Below are 22,942 nucleotides of genomic sequence, written 5' to 3'. Positions count from 1 at the left end.
AATGACATTTTCTTTTCATTACATTTTAATGCATTTTTATGTTGATGTGTCTATTCTAAAGCTACATAATATTTGGCTGTTAAATGTTAAAAAAGGGATTTGCATGCATCAAACATATCTGTATGATCACCTAGATAGGTTTATTGATTATGAATAATGTTTTGTACAGATATCATTTTAGAGCAGCTTAAAAAATGCTTACTTGTAGCAAATGCTGAAAAATAATGTTCCTCTCACAAAGTTAAATTGATCAACATTAAAAATGTGATCCTTTAAAAGAATCTGCAAAATCCCAGATAATCAACTAGCAACAGTAAGAATTAACTTAGGTTTGGCAGTGGCAGAGTGGCATATATACACACCATGGCAAAATAGCTCTGTGTTTTAAAGCCCACATTGACCATACAGTCAAACTTGTGGCTTTAAACTTTAAAGGGTTTGAAGTGTTTTAGAGTGGACTGCCATTCCTTTTTCGGTAACAAAACATTACCCTTAACCACAACAGTTAGATTAGTCCTGTAGGCTTGAAACATAAGCTTGTCTCCCTTATTGTGTAAATAAATTCAACATTGCCTACATACCAGGAGAATCTTTCTGCAGCTAATGGCTCTACCTGGATTTTTAGATACTCTTAGAGGAGCGCATTTGACCGTATCTCTGTACATTCAATTCAGTGGGAAGAGCCACTGAAGCAAGATTGTGAAATTGTAACCTTTCAGAACATTATTATTATAGCTTTACCTATTTCTAAATCATAGTTACACAATTTATCAGGTATATATATATATATATATATATACATCCATATATAAACATTTAATACCCAGTTATATTTTGTGCATTTGTGCATTTAGAAATGCATCCAACTTTTTCGTAATACTATCTATTGACCTTGATAAAACTACTAGGGTGTCTTTCTCGTTTTCACTTTTGTGTGCATTCTGCCTTCATAAACTATGTTGTAAATATGCAGGTGAATATAACAATGTCATATTTCAGACAAATAACTCAAACAATTAACATTGCTTGAGCACAGCATTATTTTTTGTGGAATAAGAAACAATGTTTACCTTAAAATGGCAAAACTATAGTATTTACATTTTTGACTGTACATCTCACTTGAGCAGTGTTTCTTAATCAGGGGTTTGTGGAACCCTGAGGTTCCTCTACAGGGTGTTATTCGTTCCTTGAGCAATGAGCAATGTTGGGTCAGTTTAACTGACACCATGGATCATTTTGGCTTTTTGTAAAAATGACATTATTCCCCCTGGCTAGCAATGTAAGAGGCATTCTTCCTACTGGCCCCAACACTAATCTGCTGTGAGTTGAGGATATATTATTTATAGTAGGGGTTGCCTGAAGACCATATAGTTATTTCTGGAGCTCCCGAATGTAAAAAAGTTAACAAAACACTGCTAGGACCTCTGAGTACACACACTATCACATCACAGTTAATATAAGACAGTGAAGAAATAAGGAAAAATATTCTAACAGAGTTTGGCAACACAGCTACAGAGGAGGACATGTTTATGAAACGTTATAGAGTTTTGTAGTCACACAGCTTTGTGGCTTTGCAGTAGCACTTGAAATGGTAAATGCTACTTTGTCCTAATTTTCAGGTTTGCTTGGTCATAGTCTGAAGGCAACACTATCTTTGGAATATCAAGTTAAATTAAAGAAGATCTCTGCCCCCAAAACCAAATATGCATTGGAAATGCAAAAAAAGTCTAATTGATTTTGTCATAAAAAATTGTTTTAAAGAGCTATAGATCAGTCACCTGTAGGTTTCTAGAAATTACCTAATCTGCAGATAATATGGTTGCATGTTGAGAGAAACTACATATCAGAAATTAGATTTACCCAAATGGTGTTGCAAAGCAGGAGCATATCATTTTCACATTTCTATCAATTTGAATTTGCGTATTGAATTTTTCTTTTTGTTTTGGTTGTGTATGGACATAGTAATTAAAAGAACATGGGTCATATTTTTAACCCAAAATTATCATTGTAGCCTAATCTATTGAAAGAACTTTAATCAAAATCATACAGTGTTTTTGTAAACATTAAATAAATGTTTAAAATGATTACATGCATAGAGTATGTAGCAGCTATAGCAATTATGCACAGAAATGTGTTAATGTTGGCTTTATCGGCTCACAATTGTAATTAAAATTAATAGATGCCCATGTATTTTATCCTTATACAAATATTAAATGTATAAATTTAGTTATGATAACTGTAAATGCATTTGAAAGCAATGTATTTCCTGCAATTGAGCTTTATTTAATTACAATATATGTTTCATAAAATAGATATTAATAAAGCTTAGTATACCTTTATTTTGTTTAATTTTAATAATATTTTTTCCTTTCTAATATGTATTGTTTTTTTTTTTTTTAGTTATGGCTGATAAAATTATCCTCACCCGACCTTGCAGTTTTTTTTCCCCTGTGTCACTTAAAGCAGAACTAAACCCGCAATACTTATCTGTTCCTGTTCTTTTGCTGTGCCTCATCATCCCCTGCTATGTTCTCCTCCTGTAGATGATCTTCAGTCGTCTTGATTGACTGGGCTGGGTTGACGTTATTCATTCCCAGCATGAGCAGCTCAACTGAAGTAATTTGGCAGGTATCAGGGATTATTGCAGAAGGGACATCTCATGTCCCGTTCTTTAATAATGACCTGCTTGATTGTGGCATTTAGTTCCCCTATAATTTATGAATTTAAATAAGTGTAATACAATGTACTTGCACATTTTATTTCTTTATGTTAATGTGATCAGCAGGGTACCAAGCCACCATTGAAGATCTACTATTGTTATAGTATAGGGAGCTGTGGGAGGCAGTAAGTGTCATGATTGTTATGGTACCTATCGGCACGATTGGTGATTGTTAGAAAAATATTGATTGGCATCTTTCTGTGGGTCTTCCTATTATATTAAACAGTAATAGGGCGGAATTGCCTTTTTCAACATAAATTGACTTTTATGACAGGTTTTTCAGGTTAGTGCACTTATAGATTTACATTTTCATTTGTAATGGAAGCTTCTAGGCTAAATGTTATTGTATTGAAATGTGACCAGTAATTTCTTGAATTTTTTATTAAGGTATCTAAGTGAAAGTAACATCAAGCTAAATTGATGGGGAAGGGGGTTACTAAAAAAACTATCCCATTACAGAGTCAAAACAACAAAGGCAAAACTTTAAAATCATGTAAACTTTATTGTTTGCATGATTTTAGCATCTTATATTTAAAACTGAATTATGGATTTATTATGAGTATTCAGTGTATTGTAAATATTAGGAAAATACTAGAAAAACAATAGGACTGCTTTACAAAAAGAGTTTAGGGTGTTCACCTAAAGCAAAATATCCTTCTGCATTTACATTTTCACTTATCCTTATAAATTAGGGAAAGCTATGCTAACTGGTGTGAAAAATAATGTTTTTTTTTTCCTTTGCATGTAATTAGATCTTTGCAAAGTGCATAAACATTCATTGCATAATCAGTTCAATAGGGTTAAAAAACTAACAGTGTAAAAATGTTCCCTTAGCAACATGAATATTATTGTTGCATTATGTGTTTTCACAGCTTAGTAAATAGCTTAGTAAATAGGGTATACCTATGTCTATAAATGTTTTCATTTAAGCAAATAATTATACATCTAGTAGTAATTGGTCACATTCAACTGTACTTGTACTGATGAAGATGTTTTGCACTAGTTGTCTGATTAATAACCTATTAATCTCTTTTATTTACAATATAGGGCTTCTTCAAGCGGACAGTTCAAAATAACAAGCGATATACCTGCACTGAGAACCAGAGTTGTAAAATTGACAAAACACAAAGGAAAAGGTGTCCATATTGTCGTTTCCAAAAGTGTCTGAATGTAGGAATGCGGTTGGAAGGTAACAAAATTTCTTACTAATTTCAGAATTTTAAATTGCCGTCTAAATTGGAATTATTTATATTTTTTATTATGAATCTAATGTCGTATTCTAGAAGTTTATGGAATTTACCAACTGGTAGCACAATATACAGCAGGAAGCATGTGTTATAATTGCCAGACTTGATTACAAGAAAGATAAAAAGACATTTACCGCTCAAAGGGCCAGTCTATCTAAAACTGTTGTTTAAAGTAGAACTACATTTTTTTGTTGTTGTGGGTGAGCTTTTGCCATCATTGGCAAGTATGCACAGGATAGTTACTAATTATGGCACACAATTACCTCCTCAGGAATCTGTCACCACTGCATCCCCAATCCACCATGTTCATCACCAACTTTACCAGGTCCAAAGAAATACTCTTTACCCATTGCACAGCAATTGATGATGTGAATCCTGTATTCAAGAGTTGCATTGTTCTTGGTCTTTGGGCCTATTCACAGCGGCGTTGTGCAGAGAGGCAGGCTCTACACTGCTTGGTGCAAAACATAAAGGGCCAATTTTTAGCTTTTTGTTGATTGTTTCCCTAGTACATACTTTCCCTCACTGGTTTTTGGGGAGGTGGACCCTTCACTGGCTACACACTTTATCAAAACAGTTGTTAAGTTTTTTTTTTATTGATTGACTGCCTCCCCCCCCCCCCCCCCTGCTTTACATCTTTAAATCTATTTGTACTTGGAAATATGTTTACTCTTTTTTTCATATCTTTTTGTAAAATGGTCAGGCTGTTTCCATATTTTTGTAGCATCTGTTATACAGTTCAATTTTAGTTTTTAGCTTATTTGTTGCCAATAAACAATAAAGAAGAAAAAGCTTGTCCCCAGAACAAGTAGTACATTTTTTAGCTCTAATATAACTAATGTTTCCTAAAGTGTATCTAAAACAAGATTAAACATTAAGAATATTGCTAATTACTAATTCATAGATGTGAAAACAGCATTAGTTTTCTGCCTTTTCCCCTTATTTTCACTAGGGGATTCTGTCACTTACACACTTCCTATCCTGGACTGATAACACTGACTCATCATACTGTATTTGTGGAAGAGCAGAATTGCCTCACCAAGGCAAGAAGCATATTAGAACTACATAACACCTTCTCTACCCTTTTCTATCACATAGAAGGAGGTATTCTGTAGTTCACAATTGTGGATCATCCATCCAAAAACTGTGGAACCAAATTAGCACAAGTAACAGCAAGCAAGGCCTTGAGCAAATATGTGGGGCCCCAAATGCACTGCATTCCAGCTCAAGTCCAGATTGCCCCCCCTAAACAAATTAGCACTGCGTCTCCATGATGGCCAGGGCTCACATGAAGTGGGAGGAAAGATGCTGAGCATGGACGGGTAAAAAAATCAAGTTTGGGACTGATATTTATTATTATTAATATTATTATTATTACTAGTAATAATATTAAAAAAAACATATTTTACCATAATTAAACCATAATTATTGGGGTCTGCTATAGGCCCTCCAGTGCTAAGGAAGAAATAGAAAATCAACTACTAGCACAGATAGAAAAAGCAGCAAAAAGAGGAAGTGTTTTAATCATGGGAGATTTCAACTACCCTGACATTGACTGGAGTAATGGTACTACAAAAACCCCAAAAGGGAGGAAATTTGTGAATTTAATACAAGATAGATTTATGGTACAGTTTATGGAAGCCCCAACTAGAAATGATACTCTGCTGGACCTAGTTCTTTCTAACAATGCAGAGCTTATAACAAATGTGCTTATAAAAGATAATCTTAAATTTCATTTAATGTAAGTTGTAAACAGGAAGCAAAAACAGGAAAGATATAAACATTCAATTTTAAGAGAGCAAATTTTCCATTATTAAGGGTGGCTCTCTGTGACTTGGACTGGGAGACAATATTGTCCTCAAAGAACATAGAACAGAAATAGGAATCTTTCAAGTTTGTTCTACAAAAGCATACTGAAAAATATACTCCAATGGTTAATAAGTTTAAGTGGCTAAATTAGAAATCCAATCCCTAAGTTGAATGGTTCTACTGAAATGGTTTCCGAGCCCTGAAACATGTATCAATTAGAAGGGGAGTTTGGGGAACGGAGGCTCTTTAGATTTAATATAATATAAAATAATTTAATAAATTCACTAAAATCAACGTATTTCAAACAAGATATAAGATCCATTGCACTAGTCTTCTTTGTTTTAACTTACGATTGAGACACATAGTGAACTCCTTATCACATAAAATCTACTGAGTGGTCTGTATATCAGGGTCTCAATCTAATCCCCTGCGGAAGCCCGTATGGGCGAAACGTGTCCGGAAAGACCATAAGTATATACATTTGAATTAGACCTACCATATTGCACTGTGAAACTATGTGTTTAAACCAGCATGCGTTTTCTTTAAACTTTGTGTCTTATATCTTGTTTGAAATATGTTGATTTTAGTGAATTTAATAAACAATTTTATATTATATCAAATCTACTTGCCGTAAAGAGCTGCTATCCCCTCCATTCCCCCACCTCCCCTTCTGGTTTAGGAGGCTAAAATTAAAACCTATGTGGGTCACAGCTGATGTTAATAAAGCCATAAGGAACGAGAAAAGTGCGTTTAAAAAATATAAAAATGAATAATGAATTTAGAATATAACAAAAGATGTAAAAAAGAAATGTGCAAAACTTCAAAATAAAAGACTGATTGCAAAGGAAACCCCAAGGCAAAGGCAAACCCCAAAACATTTTTTAAATACATTAATAGCAAAAAGATCAAATCTGAGCATGTAGACCCCTTAAAGGATGTCACTGGGTTTGTAACTAGGGATAAAGAAAAGGCAAATTTACTAAACACTTTTTTTTAGCTCTTTGTACACAAAGGAAAATGGCAGAGCTCAAGTCCAATGTCTCTGCCTTAAATTAGTCACAATGGTTTAGAATGGATAGATTTGAGAAACAGCTGGGTTGACAAAGCACCAGGACCTGATGGATTACATCCACATGTCTTCAAAGAGCTGAGCTCAGTTATTGCAAAGCCATTATTTCTTATTTTTGGAGACTCTTTAGTCACTGGCAAGGTACCAATAGATTGGCAAAAGGACAGTGTGGTTCCTATCTTCAGAAAGGGAGCAAAGTCATTACCAGGTAACTACAGACCGATTAGTTTAAATTCCATAGTTGGAAAGGTGCTAGAGAGCTTGATAAAGAACCACATAGAGGAGTTTCTGCTGGAAAATAATAATATAAAGTGATAGTCAGCATGGCTTCAAGAAAGCCCAAGGTTGTCAAACAAATTTACTCTGTTTTTATGAGAAATAAGTAAACAGGTAGACAGTGGAGTAGCAGATGGTATAGTGTACTTGGACTTTGCTAAAGCATTTGACACTGTACCCCACAGACGGTTAATATGCAAGTTAGGGTCAATAGGTTTAGAAAATTCAATCTGTAAATAGATTGAGAGCTGTCTTGAAGATGGCATCCAGAGAGTTGTAATTAATGATTCATACTCTAAATGTTCTAAGGTTATTAGAGGTGTACCCCAGGGTTTAGTGTTGGGACCTTTACTGTTTAAAATCTTTATACATTATATAGAGTTTGGGATTAAAAGTACAATTTCTGTGTTTGCAGATGACACCAAACTATGTAATGGAATTAAGTCCATATAGGATGTCTATAATCTACGAGCAGACCAGTATGTACTGTTAGATTGGGCAGCCAAGTGGCAAATGACATTTAATATAGATAAATGTAAAATTATGCACTTAGGGGCTAACAACATGCATGCTTCATACTGTCTGTGGGGAATACATATGGGGGAGTCAGAATTGGAAAAGGATCTGGGGGTTCTGGTAGATCATAAACTTAATAATAGCATGCAATGCCAAGCTGCAATATCTAAAGCTAGTAAAGTACTTTCTTGTATTAAATGAGGAATAGACTGCAGAGATGGAGACATAATCCTGCCCCTGTACAAAGCATTGGTCAGACCACATCTGGAATATGCAGTCCAGTTTTGGGCACCAGTTCACAAAAAGGACATTGTGGAATTGGAGAGAGTGCAGAGAAGGGCAACTAAACTAATAAAAGGAATGGAGGAGCTCAGCTATGAGGAGTGATTAGCTGAACTAAATCTATTATCCTTTGATAAGAGATGTTTAAGGGGGGATATGATCACCCTGTATAAATACATAAACGGTCCATATAAAGAACTCTCTTTCCCACTATTCACTGTAAGATCATTACAAAGAACAAGAGGGCAATCTTTGTGCTTGGAGGAAAAGAAGTTTAAGCTCTGGATAAGGAAGGGATTCTTCACTGTAAGGTCTGTGAAAATGTGGAATCGGCTCCCTCAGGTAGTAGTTTCAGCAACTACTATAGATTGCTTTAAGAAAAAGCTGGTTGCTTTTCTAGAAACACAGAATATAGCTGGGTATTAAGACTTTAAAGTAAAAATAACAGTGACTGCCTCATGGATACAGGAAGGAATGTTTTTCCCCTGTTGAAGCAAATTGTACCAGGGTTTTTTTGCCTTCCACTGGACCAACTATTTCTTATAGGGTTTTATATCTGGGATATGTTTATTTCCCTACTGGTTGAACTTGATGGACTTATGTCTTTTTTCAACCTAACCTACTATGTAACTATATTTATATAGCACCAACATATTACTCAGCCATGTACATTAAATAGCGGTTGCAAATGACAGACAAACACAGACAGTGATTATCCATATAATGTGATCTTCTGTGAAGAGTGTGTCTGGTTGTTGTGTAAAATATTCAGGAAATTATATCAAATCCTAACAGATGTAAACACCTAAAAGAATAGGGACAGATGAAGTAAATGGATATTTACTGATAAGAGGCATATATTATAAGCCATTGGCTATTTTCAGCTTTCAAAAGCACATAAAAATGTGTTAAAAAAGATTGTTTTTTATTAATATGTTTTTCTAGTTCAGTCAAAATTAGTTAACATTGATTACCATGTATTCTCCTATTAATATAATACCCCAGGTTCATACATGTTGTACAAAGTATAATGCAAGTAAACACTTTGACTCAATAAAAAAGCATGACTTCAATAAAAAAGAATAACACCTGTTATTGAATCTAATCTTCAAAAATTCAAAATTCTGAGCAAGTAGGTTATTTATGGCAGAAGGAACAGGCTATGTCTTTTCTGTAATAAAAAAAAAACCTCACACCCAAACTCACAACTCTTTACCCTGTTGTCAATGTCGACATCGCTATCCAGTCCTCTTCTTGGTTCAGGATCTCCGGTCATCTTGAGTGACCAGTCCAAATTGGGACTACATTGGGATTTCATTTATACCTGGGAGCCAGATGTAGTTCAGTTTATATAATAAAGAACAGTGTGAACAGGTAGGTAAGTTTGTTTTATTGGAGAAGAAACAAAGCATGTCCCTTCTGCAATAAAGAACCTGCCTTTTTGCTTTTTTTTTTAATTTTTAACTTTAATTTGTCCTTTTGGCTTGTTTTTACAACTAATTGGTCCCAATTTCTCAAAGCTCTTCAAGACTGGAGAAGATTGACCATCATGGGTGATCCAGCAAATTTATTAAATCGTGGACAAGATCCATTCCAGGTTTGCCAGATTACCCAGGTTCTCTCCAGTCTTCAAGTGGTGTGTGAGCATTGAGCTTTCCAGGAGTAAGGACCACCTCTACAGAAGAGGAAAAATCCAGGAAGTCACTGGAACAGCCTAATACTGCCTAATACTGCAATTGCTGACCTATACTGAAAATGTTATTTACATGGCTGTCTTGCTAAACTAGTAGATTTTTTACTGTCATTGACAATATAAAAACAGTCATGAATATTAAAAAATTGACTTCTGTTGCTGCATAAAAAGTCAGCAATGGCAACCCACACAGTATTCTTGGTACTCTTTTGCCCAATTGGTAATTTTTATAGCCAGAATATTTAGCTGGAATCAATCTGTGGATGCCAAACTGTAACAAATTTAGGTAAAATATTGTAGATTGAGACATTGCCTTTTTTGTGCTCCGTCTTTACACAATTTAATCTACTAGTAAACTGCATGTAGGCTTTGAATTATGGTTTAAACTGTGGTGAAGTTCATGGTCATTACCTATTATATAACCCTTTGAACATAAATTAAATGAAGAGCTTATGAATTAAATGAAGAGCACTATATGATAAAGTAGAGCATTTAGCACATGTAAAAACTCTACACTAAAATGATATCCTGTTTTTTTTTTTGCTTTTATTTACATTAAAAAGCTTTAAATTCAATATTATCTTTGATAATAGAAAAAAAATAGCATGTCTGAACTGATTGCTACTGATTCATATTATCATTTAAGTTTAATTAAATTATATAAATAGATGCTGTTGAGTGACCTTGAAATTTTTAAAATAAAACAAAACATGGCTTAGATGATTCCAAGTAAATAGAAAGACAGGCTGAAGGAATAAAAATCCTGTAAATATGATGGATTTTGCAAAAAGAAATTGTTAAAGATAAATGTATTTAATTTTAGGAGAACGAAAGTATGTTTTTTAAAATATGCCACACATTTCTAGATAATAGAAAAGTCAGTTCAGAAAAGTCGGGTTTTGTTCACTCACTGCCGCTGCTGCTGCAAAAAAAAAAATATATATATATATTAATAAACAGGATTTATATATCGCCAACATATTACGCAGCGCTGTACATTAAATAGGGATTGCAAATGACAGACTAATACAGACAGACAGTATATATATATATATATATATATATATATATATATAATATATATATACCACAACCCAAAATTTTCATGCTTTAAAATTATGATGTTCTTTTAAATCGAAAGTTTAATAAAAATAAATCTACATTTTCCTTTAAAATAATACTACCTATCAATCTCACCATTATGGATCTTGTTCAGTCTGGTAAATGGAGGCAATGCTATTGTACCTCTTTCCCAATTGTTCTGCTGCATTTTTACTGTGTCCCATGTTGCCATCTGAGACTATAAATGGCCTGTTTTTTATTGCATACATTATAATATGTAAACAAAGTCCTCAAATTATTGGATTAGAAAATCTGCCCTTAAAATATCAATGCATCTATCAATGTAGTGCACACATGTAGACAGGAAGTGCATGCAAGGAGACTGCATGAAAGAACAGCACTGAGATGCAAAAAACATTAAAAAAATGAGAATTTTATTTATTTTGAGAAAAAAAGAAAACAAAAGAAAAAACTTGGCTATTGTATACGATTTGTTAATGTGCTCTAACAAACTAAGGGATTTTTATATTGCTATATTAATGTCACTATCTGTCGTTACATTGTGCTGCATGTGTGCCATTTAATTAATAATAAAATGGGCCTCAGTTGCTAAGCAGTGATGTCCTACGGAGTACTTTTGAGGGAGCTTTCTGATTGGGGAAGAGCCTGTCATGCTTTATATGCTTTAAAACCCACTGAAAATCCATAAAACCGAAATGCACTGAAATGGCAGCTCATCTCCTCTTGCTTCCTTCTCACAGCAAAGATGAAGCTCCCTGGAAAGCTTTTAATGTAAATGTGGTTCTGTACCCCATAAAACTGACCACAACCTGCATTCTGCACGTTATTCCATCATTCCTTCAGCCAAAATGATATTTGCAGTTTATAAATATTTGAATGTCCGCAGCCTGGCCAAATATTCACTTTAAAAAAGCTTCAATCTCTAATCGCAGTTGAATTTAGTTTTTTAAATTTATCTCCTACATCAAATTATTTATGTATGATAACAAAATGAGCAAAAATTATGGGAATAATGGGCCTGATTTATTTGTAAAGCTCTCCAAGACTGAAGATGATCCAAAAAACCTGGAATGGATCTGGTCCAGGATTGAAAATATTTGCTAAGAAATAAAATAAAATATTTTTTTTTATTTATTTAAAAAAAAAAAAAAAAAAAAAAAAAAAAAATATATATATATATATATATATAAAATAAATTATGTATTGCAAATGTGTTTAGCTTGTTTAATCATATGTTGTGGAAATTAAAGGATGTTAAAGATATTTTTGTTTGTGTGATCTGCCAATGAATATCTTCTTTCAGGTTTTTTGGCAGCCTGAATGTTATGAAATACTCTTCCTTTGCTCAATGGTCTGTTCTTTTCCTGTGTGGCTGCACTAGAATAGATTTTCCAGTCCTCCCTCAATTCGATCAACCTACCCCCACCTTGGGAACAGAGACACATAGGGGAAGTTTATTCTGCTAAGCTTGGCAGAGAAGCGTCATACTCCTACATATAGTGTCGCATTCTTGAATCAACAATTTGGGCACGTGAAGCAGATGTTGTTACCCGTATCTTGAAACAGTTTATTTTTTGCAAATTTTACTGTTAACTCTTTATCTTTATCAGTGACAAAAGAGCTGTTAAATTTTGAATTCAGTCTGTCACTGAGTATCTGTTCTTACATAGATTTAGTTTTTATTTTTATTTTATTCTATTCTATTTTTTTAATTCTATTAGATTATTGCATACTCTATGATTAAAAGGTCAATCCTCTCAAAGCTGTTTCTGGATTATTTTGGTGCCCTAAATAACTCCTTCTTCTCTTGACAAAGCTTACCTGTTTCAAACCCTGGCAAATTCATTGAAGAATTCAGATTCTGCACTGTAAGGCTGGGTCTACATGGACTGTTTCTTCAGCGTTTAACCTGAGGCTTTAAAAGCCCATGTTTGAAATTCCCATGCATTCCAACAGACTAATCTACACAAGAGGGTTTCCACATTTTTGAGCATTATAAATAACCCTCCTTGCAACATTTTAAAAATTCAAACGCAGGTTTAATGCAGGTTAAGGAAAGTAAATGCGATAAATTTGTGTGCACTGAAACATGAGAGATATGGCTATTATACCATGCTTTTCTGCTCCACTCTGCATATGGGGAAAAGAAGGGGAGCAAAAGGCTTGCTTTATAGGTGGGCAGGCAGACTGGTGGGCATGAGGGAACCTAAATGGCACCCCTCTACTAGGGGGCATGCTAACTGACTTGCTTATGTCACTTCTTCATGAAAAAATCCCCATAGACTACCCCAAACTTATATTTTACCTTTTAGCAAATGCTGGAAAGTAAAATGATAATGACTTATTATCCCTTTGGGACCTTCAAGATCTGCAAGTTTCAGTTTCCACGACTGCACAACTTTTGTGGCCAGTACAAGTGGTTTGCACTTTCTTTGTTAAATTTATAATCTATTTAAAGGTGTATCTATAACCAAAATATGTTTGCTAGCTTTTGATAACTTTTCACTTTGTTAAAAAAAAACAAATTTGTAATGTTACTGGAACAAGGGGTAGAGAAGTTCTTTTGGCTGAGATATTTTTTTTCAGTGACATTTGTCTAAGAATGGATTTCCTCTCAATTTTAAGAGAAATGTAACTAGTTTCTGTTGTGGTTTTCCCTAGCATTCATTTTGTATATTTTTAAAACTATAAAACTCCTGTAACCACAGAATTTAGCAGCTTTAGATATACCTAAAGCTTAGAACAAAATTATTATATATTGCAGCTTACCATCAGTTTTATTTGTTTTCAGCTTTTATCATACGTTTTCATGTTTTTCCCCCTTATTTCTACTATACAGTGATACCTTGGCTAACAAGTGGTCCTGCTAACAAATTTTTCAGCTTACAATTTGTTTCACTGTTTAGGAGACTGGGCCAACAAATTTGGATTCAACCAACAAATGTAAAAGAAAAAAAAGCAGGAACGGGGCTTCCCTGCTGCTTGTGTGCAGGACAGAGGCTGGAGGGGGGAGGGGCGGTTTGCACGAAATGCAGAAGAAATCTTTTGCTAAACTGAGACTGAGCTCTTCTGCAAGCTCTTGTATCTCTTTAATGACCAAGACAAACGCTGCAGTTGTATCCTCTTGCATATCAAACCACAGCTTGCTCCAGACATTAATGAATGTCTAGGCCTTATAAAGTATTTTTTTTGTTTGCTTTGTGATTAACTCACAGTGAGGATTTTTTACATTAACTGACACCACACTGCCTAATATGTTTAGACTGTTCCAATAGGGAAGCTGTTCATCTCAGCCTTTGATGAGTTTATAACATTTTATATTGTGCTTTTTACTATTTTTTATAAAACTTATCTTTAAATTGTGGGCAGCATCCAGAACGAATTAAATGATTTTCTATAGAAACCTATGGGAAATCACGTTTTGGCTAACAAAGATTTCGGTTAACAAATGGGATTCTGGAATGAATTATCTTTTTTAGCCGAGGTATCACTGTATTTTCATTTGCACCTAGGGTACATATCAAAACACTATTAGTAACTAACACTGATTTAATTATTAATTTATCCTCAATTTACAAATACCAAAATGCACTTAGTAGTCACTTTAAAAGGTACACTTGCTCAACTACTTGTTATTGTACATGGCCAATAAGCCATATACATGGTAGCAAATAATTTAAATGACTTAGAACATGTCATAGTTGTTAGTGCAAGAAAGGCTGGTCTGAGTTATTTTTGAAATTGATCTGCTGTTGTTATACACAAACATTTCTAGGGTTTATAGAGAACAGTCTTGAAAAGGGGAAAATATCCAGTGCAAGGTAATTCCTTGAATAAATATTTCTTGTTGGCACCAGAAGTTAGTGGATAATGGCCAGAGTTGTTCCAGCTGATAAAAAGCCAGCAATAATAGTGTTGGTTGAATATCTCACCATTCGATTTGACGGCTATTTGATCAAATAGGCCGATATTGTTCGGGCGATTGAACGTTGAATTCCAACACCATTAAAGTCAATGGAGGGATAATTCGGGTTATTTTTCAGGATTGTGTAGAGCTTTTACAGCCTCCAAATACAATTAAAAAGACATGCTCTTTACAACACTGTACAAGGTAAGAAAAAAATCCGGAAGGCGTACTAAACTCATATGACCTTTTCAATGGAGAATCTCCATTGAGTGGTCATATGAGTTCAGTATGCCTACAGTCACAGCTGATTGGAGGGACGTGCCCTGCACCCATATGCCTCTGATCAGCTGTGACTGCAGGTTCCCACGGTCCAGGTTTGCACGGTCCCTGGGCTGTACTTGTCAATGATAAGTACAGCCCAGGTACAAGTAACAGCTTATTGGAGGCAAGTGCCCTGCACCCACATGCCTCCAATCAGCTGTGAACGCAGGTTCTCACGGTCCAGATTCGCACGGTTCCTGGGCTGTACTTATAAATGATCAGGTGAGTTACTGTGAAAAAAGGTAAGTAATAAGTAAGTACACACAAATCACATACATTTAATAAGTATAAATTTCACATTAAAGTCTGGACTCATTATTTGCACGTATATTTTAACCTTTCAGGGATCCAGTAAGGGGTATTATGTACCCCCGTACTTATACCCCATGGTTGGAAATCTGGGAGTCACCTTGTTAAAGGGGGCTTCTAGATTCCGGAATTCGGAGCACCAAATTCACGCCGTCGAATCCCATGTTTTTCAGATCAGATCTATCAGAATTCGAATGGCCATATTCGGGTCGAACATCCAAACCCGAATTGGAACACCAACACTAACCAATAACTTATATAACTACATTTTAAAGTAGACTACACTACACTTCTAATATACAATAAAGAACATCTCTGAATGCATACATTTACCTTCAATCTAATAGGCTGCAGTTGCAGACCTCCTGTCAGTTAAGAACTGGCACCTGATACTACACCAGTAGTATCAGTATGAGTCTCACCAAAATTGAACAAGAGAAGATAGGAAAAACATTGCCTAGTCGGATTTCAATTTCAACAGCAATATTTCCCTGCTAGGGTCAGGATATGGTGTCAACAACATAAAAGCTTGGTCCTATCCTGCCTTGTGGCTACAGTTTAGGCTAGAGGTAAATGGTGGTGTGGGGGTAATTTCTTTGGGCTCTTTAGTACCATTTGAGCATTGTTTAAAGGTTTTGCCTACCTTAGCATTGTTGCTGACACATGCATCCCCCTATGACAACAGCATATCCACCTCTTGATGACCACTGTCACAATGGGCCTGATTTATTAAATCCAAGGCTGGAGAGGATACATTTTCATCAGTGAACCTGGGTTACAGCAAACCTGGAATGGATTTCTTAAAGCCATTTTCTATTTGTTAGTAAGTTTTTTCAATACTGGAACAGATAAATTCCAGGTTTTTTGTATCACCCAGGTTCACTGATAAAAGTGTTTCCTCTCCATTCTTGGAGAGCTTTAATCAATAAGGCCCAATGTCACAAAGCTCAAATCACTTCAAACTGGTTTATTTATTGAACATGAAAATTGGTTCAGAACTCAAATGGCCTCATCAGATTTCAATTTGTTAAAGCACTTAAGGATGAGGTGTAACAAAATATTTGCATCATTGATGTGTAGGTCCCATATCAACATGGACCAAAATTCACAAAGAAAGTTTTTTTTTATGCCTTGTTGAATCTACAACACTAAGAATTTCAGATGTTATGAAGACAAAAGCCCAACCCTGTACTAGCAAGGTGTAACTAATAAAGTGGCTGAGGTTTTAAATTAAGGGTCGACAACCTTTTTTTAAAGTCTCAATTTACACACATTAGACAACTGGCTTGCCAGTGAACAATTTCTTGCTGTTGAGATAAAGGCCCTGATTTATGAAAGCTCTCCAAGGCTGGCGAGAATCTAGCAAACCTGGAATGGATCTGGTCCAGGATTCCAAATGTTTGCTTGCAACTAGCAAATGATTTTAAAAATTCCATTCTATGTTTTCTGGAGCACCCAGCTTCACTTCTGAAAGTGTATTCTCTCCAGCCTTGGAGAGCTTTCATAAATCAGGCCCAAAGTCTTCAATGCCAATCAAAAATTAAATTAGGAGATTTAATGTCTATAGTTATAGTAATACTGTAAATATAATATAACTGTTATATTGTTATAGCTAGTACACCGACAAAATATATACATATTTACTGCTGACGTACTGAATAGTAAATTAGACTTACAGTTTTAGTGAGAACCGTGACCCTTGAGTAGAAGTAACAATTCTTCCTGATAAGTAGTAGTTTTTGCAACCTCAAATTGTATGGAATGTAAAAATAAAGAGGTTAGAGATGAAGCTGCGTTTTTTTGTGGCAATAAGCACTTACATTTTAGTGAATTTCAACAAAAACACCAATCAGTGATTTATACAATATGTTGTGAGTGGTCTTTCCCATTGAACCTCATGGGGTGAGCAGACCAATTATCTATACAAAGTAGATCCCTAGGTACGTATTCCTTTATTGGTCAACAAGTGTTAATTGCCTCAACTGATCCCCTGAAGAAACAGCATGGCAAAACGTGTCGGGTCTAGAGACATCCAATTTTGACCTTTTTCTATATACCTAGGGATTTAATTTGTAAATAAAATTGGTCTGCTCACCCCATGAAGTTTTTTAGGAAAGACTACTTGCAACTTTCATGACTCAGTCTTTCATGACTCCATTGTGCTATGTCTGAGTAGTAGGATGTTAAATTCAGCTGCAAACATGCTTTGAAATTATCTGTTGTAACATGCCTTCAAGATGTATGCAAATATATATGAGGTGCTGACCACAGATTAAGGTGGATTTAGCCTTAGTAAACAAGCTATAAGCTTATTACAAAACTAAGAGTGAAAAATAAATGCATTTTGCTACCTTTCCTGAATTGCCAGCTATCATTATGTAACACTGGAGCCAGAACAGATCTTGAGCTTTTGGGTATTTACCTATCCCCCTCATATTTTTTATGCTCAATGCCCAATCACCCATTGGCAAAGTCAAATACTGACACACAGAAGGCAAGCAACATAACTAGCTTGTGTTTTCTTAGGATTTTGGGGAGATTTAAACAGTGAAGAGAGGTAGCAAGGTGCTTTAATGATGTTCAGTTTTTCACAACCTTACTACCTGCTCGCTAATTATTCCAACACTCATTATTTAATGTACATACTATATTCTAAAAAGGTTTAAAGATACCTGCTATTACATACTGTGATCATTTCTTTATATGCAATATATATATATATATATATATATATATATATATATATATATATATATATACAATATTACTTTTGTTAATTTATGGTTTAAGAAACTGTTCTTTCTCATTGTTGCCTTGGTTACTAAACATATATAGTAATATGTGATCATATTCTGTTGCTAATAGCCTTTCATTCTTAAAGCTTGTATATCCTAGGTGCACTTAAATGTGATTTTTCTCCATTTGTAGTGTAGTCCAAATGCCTGTACAGTGAACTCTTCATGAACCCATGGAATAACTGATAATATGTTATGTTGCTAATTTCCAGCATCATATATGTGGTTTAGCTATTGAGTTGCTGATCTGTCGTAGGAGATATCCATGCTGCTTAATGTATACTAATAAAGACTTTGCAAAAAGAGTCCCCTTTTCAGCCAAATTGTGGTATCCTAAAGCAGAAGTAAACCATAAAAAAAAAAACTCACTCACTCTTACTTTTGCAGATCCCTTGAGGTTTTCTGGGTTGGGTTTTATGTAGTCCTGGAATCCTCTGTCATCCATGCACAGAGATGGCAGGCACCCCATCTTCCTTTTCGGCCTTCTACCTACATAACCTGAGCGTTAGCGGCATGAGATTGGGTGATGTAGCCTGTGGCAGGTTAGGAAAAACAGTGCCAATCTCACTGCGCATGCGCGAGATCAGCATTCTTATTTTCTTTTTACCCATTGAAGAAAAAGCTTCTTCTGCGCATGACCGATATTGGGCATGAGCAAAAGGAGCAGCCAGAAGCCTTCTGGGGTGCGTGACATAGGTGTCCCAGGAGGCTCTGTGCTTCCATTCTGTCTTTATTGCCGCGGCAATACAGACAGAAGATGAGGGGCTTTACCCTTTTTTTTTAAAAAAGGTTTTGAAACCCCCCCCCCCCTCAACAAAAGGTAATTTTTATGTAAAATGGTTGTTTTTCTTTACAGAAGATAAATGCATGCAATTTAAACATAAAAATCCTAAAAAACAGACATCAACTCCAAAAAAAGTATATAACAGCTGATTTTTTACCATTTTGCCAACATTTAGGGTGGTTTTCTTTACTTCATCCAATATTTTCTTTGTGTGTTTCATTATTCTTTTGACTGTGCATTTGATCGGTATTTCTGTGCTTAGATTTTTTTAGCTGCTTGTGTTTTCCTTTGTTTTTATTCTATGGCACAGGAACTGGTTCAAGATGAAAAAAAAAAGAGCCTCCATAACCCTTAGGAGCCATTTCAGGGTAATGCACCCTAAAAAACAGCCAGCAGAAATATTTAAATTTTTTTCAAAAATGCTGAAGGAATGGAAACACCTATTTTCGCTGATTCTTTATAATTGGTAACCACTTAAAGTAGATATATACCAAGACAGCAATGGTTTAATCAGATAAAATTATTTTATAGGTATATATCATTATAGTAGATGTAAACCATAACCTAAAAATGTATCAGAAACATTTTTTTGTTTTTTTAATCCAATTTAATTTTTTTGTTGCATCTCAGTTCTGTTGATCTCTTGCAGCTTCTTTACAGACATTTTCTGTTTATATGCAATGATAGGACATTCACATATACCTATCCAATATGGTGTTTATGACCCAGGTTTTTCTATAACCTAAATAAATTAACAAGTAGGAAGAAGATTGATTTGCATCTGTCTCACTAATATAATCTTAGGTTTAAAAACAAATGGCTGTCATATTATAAAAACTTAAGTCATATATCTATTACATAAATCCCTCTTTACCATCCTAATTGGTCCTCCATGGACCAAGAGGTAGCTTCCCTAAGGGTCACTGACAGCAACTTTCATTTTTGCACCATGACATTGCCATTGTATGCAAGCACAATCTCAATTCAGTACAGGAAGGGCGTAGGGTGCACTTTGCAGTCTTCACCTTGGGTGGCAGATCGGCTTGTCAGGATTTCTGGGGAAACATATTGGCCCTATGGTATTTTTCTAATCATTAAGATCAAAAATGGCTGAAAATCAATTTTTACTCACCAGGACAGTAAAATGGTGTCCAGGTGGAAGCCCTAGTGACAGGGGAGCTTCTCTTGGATTCAGAAATGTAAATTTATCACTGTTGGTAAATAGTATAAGAAGACCTAGGCAGACAAAGTAAGGACATGTTATATGGTATATAAAAAACAGTAAAGGTGAAGGGCAAGTATATTGTGTTGTTTAGCGCAGGTGAGCATTTTCTCCCTCTTTTCTCTCCACATTTTTTTACACATTAAAGCTCTCCAAGGTAGAAAAAGATAGATATTCATGGGTGAACCCGGGTGATCTAGCAAAACTTCTTAAAAGTAATTTCCTATTGGTTGGCAAATGTTTTTAATCCTGGACCAAATCCATTCCTGGTTTGCTGGATCACTCAGGTTCACCCGTGGAAGTCTATCTTCTCCAGTCCTGGAGAGCTGTAATACATCAGGCCCTATGTTGCCAATGTAGGGTACTCAGATTATGTAATGTTCTACAAGCATTGCAGTGTAAAGATACAGTTGTACTTTGCATGCACTAGTGATTTGACATCGTCAACACATGTGTAGTCTGATGTCAGTGATGCATTCATCTTTTACTCTTACCCTGCTGTAGCATTTTATAACCCACCCCTAAAGATTTGTTGCCATGATGATATACCCCATGATAAAAATAAAATAAAAACATTTTTTAATATTTACTGATGAAATATCAGTATCAATATTAATAATAATAATAATAATAATAATATGAATAAAATTATTATTATTATTATTGATAGCCTGTGCAAAAAGGTTACCAAATTAAACTCAGAAGGCTACAAATAAAGAAAGAGGCATAAGATTTTTTCTTAAATAAAAAAAAAAAAAATGTTTATGCCTCTTACTCTATTAAAAGCTTGTTCCAGATTGATTGTGAAGCAAAACCTCTTTGTTTCCATATGAAAAGGGTTTATATTTAATGAGAAGGAAAAATTTCCTCCATTTTTTCAATACATTTCAAGGTTGACCCGCGACTTTGTCTAAGTTTTTAATTTTGGCCCTCTGTGTATTTGAGTTTGACACCTCTGTTGTAAGGCATCATGTGTTTTATAATATAAAAAAAACAACAGGTAATTAAACCGGGTTGCTGGGTGGGGTGGTGAGAAAAACAAAATCTGCTGTGTTTTTACTATTGACAGACTGCATTATAATTGTAATTTTTCACACTAAATATAGTATGTAATTTTTTAGTGTGTAACAGTAAATTCTGTTTTCAGTATATGCATGAGCAAGTTGTTTCTGGAATTGCACTGAAAAGTATGTAATTTGATCAAATAGACTAATTGTTTATTAGGTATTTGGTTCAAAATTTGTTACATTTAGGCAGTTGTCTTAAAATGTAAAGTTGTAGCTTCTGTAATGTTCTAGCAGTCATGCCTTTTTTGCTTTTTCTTCAATAGCTGTGCGTGCTGACCGAATGCGAGGAGGACGAAACAAGTTTGGCCCCATGTATAAACGGGATCGTGCCTTAAAGCAGCAAAAGAAAGCTCTTATACGTGCAAATGGTATAAAACTGGAGACTGTTTCTCAAATTGTGTCTCCAGTGCAAAATGACTACACAATTGGCACCAACATTCATACTATCCACACTGTATCTAAGAACTTGCCTTCAAACCCAGCTCCCATGACACAAGTTGAATATGATCGAGGTTCTTATGGTCCCCCGACACTAGGAATGACTATGCCTAATCATGCACCATTGTCTAGCTACCATTATTCTTCGTTACAAAGTCGCACTATTAAATCTGAATACCCTGATCACTATTCAAGTGTGCATGACGCAGCTGCTGCAGGTGGTTACGTATATCCTGAGGCCTACACTAACAGTTCTCCACCGGACATTCCCGAAGTGATACTTAAGCTATTGCAACTAGAGCCTGATGAACCTCAAATTAAGGCAAGGATATTATCTTGCCTACAGCAGGAGCAGAATAAGAGCAGACATGAGAAACTCAGCATGTTTGGTTTGATGTGCAAGATGGCTGACCAGACACTATTCTCCATAGTAGAGTGGGCTCGGAGCTGTATATACTTTAAAGAGTTGGAGGTAAATTCATTTACTATTAAGAACAGCTTACACTTGTTAAACTGAGATTATTTGTTTGTTTCATTTATTAAAGTAAAGATAGACAGAAATGCATTGACAACAACCTTCCAAACTTTGACCTTCCAAAAAAGTTGCTTAGGTGTGCCTTCCACACTGCGTTTTTTGAAAATGTTTGCTGGAAATATGTAAAGGGAAAATACAGTGTAATGAGATTGTAATTTAGAAGCACTACTGGAACATTGATCCGGAAAATCAAGTCAGAATTCATAATCTTTATACCTTTGTTCCAACCTTTTTTAGTGTTTTGCAGTGTTGAATCTGATTAGGATATGTTTGGTTAAAACTCAGAGCTCCAGCTTGGGGCTGTCTGATGAGTGGCCAATAGGACCATGTGAGGGTCTGTGCCAGAAGGTACCCTACAGGACTTGGGCACATCAGGTTGCAGGATTTTGTGTGATTGGGAACCCTGATTGTCATATGCAAAAATGGTTATGAGACTATTATAAATTGGTAAAGCAAGATTGTAACATTTTGGAAGATCTGGAATCTCTTCTTCACAGGGTTAAAATTGTTTTAAGGCTCTTGGAATATATTAAAAAGTCAGTGTTCCTATGTGGTTAATAGCTTTGTCCAGAATATACATTTTTTTGTGTATGACATATGACAAAGCACTCTAATCACATACACAAGTTACATCTGTTCCAGGATGGTGACTGCAAACATACAAAGTCAAAACATCAGCATGACAGCTAGCATTTTTCAGATAAATTGATCAGCAGTCGGGGCCTCCATTTTCCTCTTATGAATTTTTTTTTAATGTCCTTATGATGGAAATAATAATATTACATGTATAATATAAGTGCATATTAATATTAAGTGTGTAATGTACCCTTGCTGATACAAATGTTTATACAATCACACTTCAGGTGATAC

At 35.0% G+C, this 22,942-nt stretch overlaps 1 protein-coding gene across 2 annotated transcripts in view; it reads left to right on the top strand.

Annotated features, from left to right (window-relative positions):
* Window positions 1–22,942, top strand: part of NR5A1 (nuclear receptor subfamily 5 group A member 1) — a 123,679-nt gene that overhangs the window by 5,327 nt on the left and 95,410 nt on the right. For both annotated transcript variants that reach the window (XM_072429712.1, XM_072429711.1), the window contains 2 exons: window positions 3,767–3,908; window positions 21,363–22,009. In XM_072429712.1, coding sequence (XP_072285813.1) covers window positions 3,767–3,908; window positions 21,363–22,009 — 789 coding nt within the window. The remainder of the gene's footprint in view (window positions 1–3,766; window positions 3,909–21,362; window positions 22,010–22,942) is intronic.

The sequence above is a fragment of the Pyxicephalus adspersus genome, chromosome Z (genome assembly GCF_032062135.1).
Source record: "Pyxicephalus adspersus chromosome Z, UCB_Pads_2.0, whole genome shotgun sequence".
NCBI classification, from domain to species: domain Eukaryota; kingdom Metazoa; phylum Chordata; class Amphibia; order Anura; family Pyxicephalidae; genus Pyxicephalus; species Pyxicephalus adspersus.
Note: the sequence above shows the minus strand (reverse complement) of the source record. Positions and strands in the feature narration are given on the sequence as shown.